Here is a 4,373-nt window from a genome sequence, read left to right on the forward strand (position 1 = left end):
GATCCAGGAAAAACAGGGCCTAGGGAACCCTGCAGGGGAGGCCTTGGGGCTTCAGGGCCCATTACCCGTGTCTCTCTGCTTATAGACCCTCTCCCTGGTAACCTGAGGGCTGGCAGGCACTGAATAGTCGACCATACCATTCAAATTTCCAAGGGGGATGATGGGAGCCCCAGGCCAAGAGGCAGTTAAACCCACTCCTGCTCTGACCAGTGTTTCCCCACATAAGAGGGTTCCAAGGAGACAGGCTGGAGTGAGCCAGGCCAACACCTCCCTCTCTTTCTTCCTGGTCAGTTGCTACCTCTATGCTCCCAGATGTCCCCTCCCCCAGGCAGGCCAGGGCTCTCCCAACAAAACCAGGCCCAGGAGGAAAAGCAGGGGGAAGCCAGTCTGCTGCAGGCTCTACAGCATAACATAGGGAGGGTCACAGACCACTCGCTTGGATCTCCTGGGACAGCTGAGAGACCTGACCACTGAGGATACAGACCTCCGAGGGTAGGCCTTGAGGTCAGTGCTGAGAAGGCCAATGTAAGAAGTCGGGGAGACCCGTATTGGAAACTTGGGAGGTCATGACAGGTGTGCTCAGGTTTAGGGAGTCCTTTTGTTACTCTGGGAACAGAAATAAGGCCCAGTAAAGGGGAACGGCTAAGCCAAGGCTACACTTTCTCTGTGAGACTCCAAGGAAGTAAGGATGTCTTAGTTTGTAGAGAGATACCTTCAGAGGAGGCCTCCAGTAGGAAGGGGGCTCCTTGCTTGGGCTTCAGGAGAACTCACTCTGGAACCAGCCATTCTTGATGACTGGCAGCCAGGAATTGGGTAGGCAGCTGGGCTTGCCTCAAGCTCTCCAGTGTCACAGACTGCCACTAGAGTGTCTCAGGTCTCTGTGCAGAAGTGGCCCTGGGGCCTGTAGCCTCACAGCTTCTCTGGGTTCTGAGCTAGTAGGATGCAGGCCTTAGCCAGGACTACCCGAGTGTTGAGAGCCAAGAGGGCAGCTACTTTCTCTCTACCGGGGATGGCAGTGGGTATACCCATCCCTGCTCCAGCTCAGATGCCAGGAAGGGCTGATCCGTGGATGCGTCTGCTCAGAGCGTTTTCCAGGCTCAAGGCCTGGAGGGTGGAGGCCCTCAGCAGTCAGACGAGCATCAGAATTTCCAGCCTGGAGCAGCTGCAAGGCCTGGGAGGGGTAGGGACATGGGCTGGGTGGCAGGTGGGTGGACAGCACTGGATGCCCTCAGTCAGCTGTGCCCAGGAGCCAGGACTTAGGTCCCGGAGTTGCTGGTGAGTGCCCAGGTGGGACAAGGGTTCCAGTGGCTAATGGGGCTGGGTGGCCATGCTCCCTGATTTCCCCTAGCTGCAGGCAGGGCCTTGTTGGGACAGAGTCTCTCCCATGGCCTGGCTCTGTTGCTAGAACCTGAGGGAGATACAAGTAAGCTGGGAAAGTGGAAGCTGTTCTCCTGCCTCAGGTCCAGTATTTGAAAATTCATTTCAAAATTTTTGGAATCAAGTTTATCTGGCATTTTGTAATACCTGCTTCTTCTCTGTGCTTCAAACAATGAAACTTGCTTGCCTCCTTGCCTCAGTGAAGAAGCTTGAAGGATCTGGACAAAACTACTCCCCAAGGGCTATCAGCCTAGGCTGTGGGGGAGCCAGGGCCCTCTCGGAGCTGCCCATCATGCACGAAGCACACAGAGGCTTGGCTACTAGTTGTCCAGTTTGGCTTGGTCCTCTCTCTCCAAGGACCATCTGCAGCACTCCCCATGCAGGATGGGTTCTCTGCAGGGGTAGTGGAAATGTCCAGCAGGCAAACAATGTTATAGGACAGGCTTCTGCTTCACTTTTGTCAACTCCTTATGGGTTTTATTCCCAGGTGTCTGAGTCACTCCCTGGGCTCAGAGAGGGTTGAAGGCTGGAAGGGGGCAGGTAGGGCCAGGAGTCAGGACACCTGGTCTTGTCCTTCGCTAGTCCGTGTGGCTTGGGTTTGGTCTCTTGTGCCGGTTCTCTGTTTCCCTGGGGACAGGCTAGACTGCATCAGGAAGGATCCAGGCAGGTGAAATAGGTTATGTGGTAGACCTGGGGAAGTGTGGCCAGCAGGGGTCAGTGCCCTGTGTAAAGGGGATATCAGAGAAGTCAATAATTGAAACTGACATGCCAAGAGAAGCCAGGCACGCAGATATCTGGAAGTCTGTCTGTCTGTCTGTCTGTCTGTAAGTCTGTCCACTGGTCCATCTATCCGTCTATATCCACCTAACTCTCGAGTCTCATGTAGTACACACACACACACACACACACACACACACACACACACACACACCCATCATCCATCCATCCATCCATCCATCCATCCATCCATCCATCCACCCACCCACCCATCCATCCAAGTCTCACGTAGCTCAGCCTGGTCTCAAATGCCTTGAATGCTTATTCTGTCCTGCCCCGAGTGCTGAGATTGCCAGCAGGCATCACTACACATGGTTCAGAAATCTCATTTTGACTTTAGGCTACTGCTGGGGGCCCTGCCAGCCACCCACCATAGCATCTCACACTCTGACTTGTGCCTGATTCATTTAGTGGCTTTCTGACTCTTACGGCTTTTAGGTTTTAAGACTGGATGGCAATTGCTGAGAACTGATTATAAAATGCCAGAAAGCTTTCTATATCCCGTGTTCTTCACAGTGGAGGGGGATAGCAGAGAGAAGCCTCAGGTACAGACCCAGCTCTGTCACTAATCAGATGTATACAATGCCTCACTATGCTAACCTGTGACACGCTATCAAGGGAGCATGACTAACTGCTCAGCCCCCATTGGCTTTCCAGGTAAGTCTCACTTGTCCCTGTCTGGGATGCCGGTGCTCTGCTCTGATTCTCTGTCCTGCCCCTGTAGGCACCATGAACACAGAGGGCTCCAGCCTCCCCATCTCTCCAACATTCCTTACGACTCCTGCCACTTCTGGGACTTACTCCCAGGCTGCCGACCCTGTACCGATTCTCCTTGCCCTGGCCTGCATTTTTCTACTACTGGCCTCTTGCCTGCTGTTCATGATGCTGTGCAAGCCAACTGCCCTGGACCCCGGCCGCCAAGGGGCCCGGGAATGCATGCCACATCACCCAGTGAGCCCCAGTGAGCCCAGACTCCGGCTCTGGAAGCGCCTGGGCTCGCTGAGACGCTCTCTGCACAGCTTCCGACGAGGCAGGCCTACTATCCAGCAGTGTCCTCTGCCAGGCCTTGAGGATCACCGAGGTGACTGTGACTGGACTGAAGCCACCAAGATGTGACATGGTGCCCATCCACACACAGGCTCACCCAAGACTATCCTGCCTCTGATGGACCCTGGCACCACAGGCCACAGGGCAGTGGTACGGACACTCTGAACTCCTCTGGACTCCTCCTCCTGAGGCACCCTAGTATTTCCCTTTGTGTCTCCCAGGAGACTCTGAAGGCCCCTGCTTCTGCTTGTTAACAGACCTTTGGATCAAAAGATGAATACCCAAAGGTCTCTACACATGTGCTCTGGGGCTCTGAGGTATAACTTAAGGGCACCGGAGCACCCATTTTGGAAGCTAGGTATCTACTAATCCTAGGAATAGCACCCTTTGGCCCGCCAGAAGCCTTGTTTATTTTCTGAAGGTCCAGCTTAAACCAGCTGCTGAAACATCCAGATAACTCAACTAAGAGGGATGTTGGCATCCCTGCATCTGGGCTAGCCAGGGAAAGGGACCCAGGCATTTCTTCTTGACCTTTCTGTCCGTGCTTGTGGGTCTTGTTCATTGCCAGCTAGGGCACTGGTAAGGGTCAAATCATGAGCACCCTTTAGTGGCACCTGTCAGGACAGCTTGGGAAGACCTGAGGATGGATCGAGATGCTTCCTGTACGCTGAGTGTGGAAGTTCACACTTGTAATCCCAGCATGCAACGGGCCGAGGTAGGAGGATTGTCTGAGGCAGCCTGAGCTGAGCATGGAATCACAATTCAAATAAAATCACAATAAATCAGACAAACAAAAAACCAGGCTGTGTTGTCCAAGGCTAGGTGGAGGATGTATCACTGCTGTAGGAGGCTGGCCACGGTCAGCGGCAGAGGCAATGCCACCTGGACTCAGAGGATGTATGGCAGTGGTAGCGTGTCTCTCTGGGAAAGAGGTGGCTTCCTCTCTGATAGCGTGGACCAGACCTTCCAGGACAGCTGGAGGATCAAGGCTGGATGGCACTAGTTGTGCTCTCTGTGCTGTGGCAAGGACTTCATCAAGCGACAGGCTAAAGCAGACTCTCTCTCACCCTCTCCGGCCAAGGCCGGCATCTTAGGCTTGAAGACGGGACAGAGGGAACCTGAGGTGCTTAGCCCCTGTCTCAGAGTCAAATGATCCAGGAGCCCATCACGGA

At 54.2% G+C, this 4,373-nt stretch overlaps 1 protein-coding gene across 1 annotated transcript; it reads left to right on the plus strand.

Annotated features, from left to right (window-relative positions):
- Nucleotides 1-394: 394 nt before the first annotated feature.
- On the plus strand, nucleotides 395-3,986 carry C18H10orf105 (chromosome 18 C10orf105 homolog). Its single transcript, XM_032888407.1, has 2 exons — nucleotides 395-492; nucleotides 2,879-3,986. The coding sequence occupies exon 2, from the start codon at nucleotides 2,884-2,886 to the stop codon at nucleotides 3,268-3,270; it is 387 nt and encodes a 128-aa protein (XP_032744298.1). The 5' UTR covers nucleotides 395-492; nucleotides 2,879-2,883; the 3' UTR covers nucleotides 3,271-3,986.
- The last annotated feature ends 387 nt before the right edge of the window (nucleotides 3,987-4,373 follow it).

This window comes from Rattus rattus, chromosome 18, assembly GCF_011064425.1.
Source record: "Rattus rattus isolate New Zealand chromosome 18, Rrattus_CSIRO_v1, whole genome shotgun sequence".
NCBI lineage: Eukaryota > Metazoa > Chordata > Mammalia > Rodentia > Muridae > Rattus > Rattus rattus.

Bases quoted from the DNA above. Each gene is read 5' to 3' on its own strand.
- C18H10orf105 (XM_032888407.1), top strand. From the start codon at position 2,884: ATGAACACAGAGGGCTCCAGCCTCCCCATCTCTCCAACATTCCTTACG.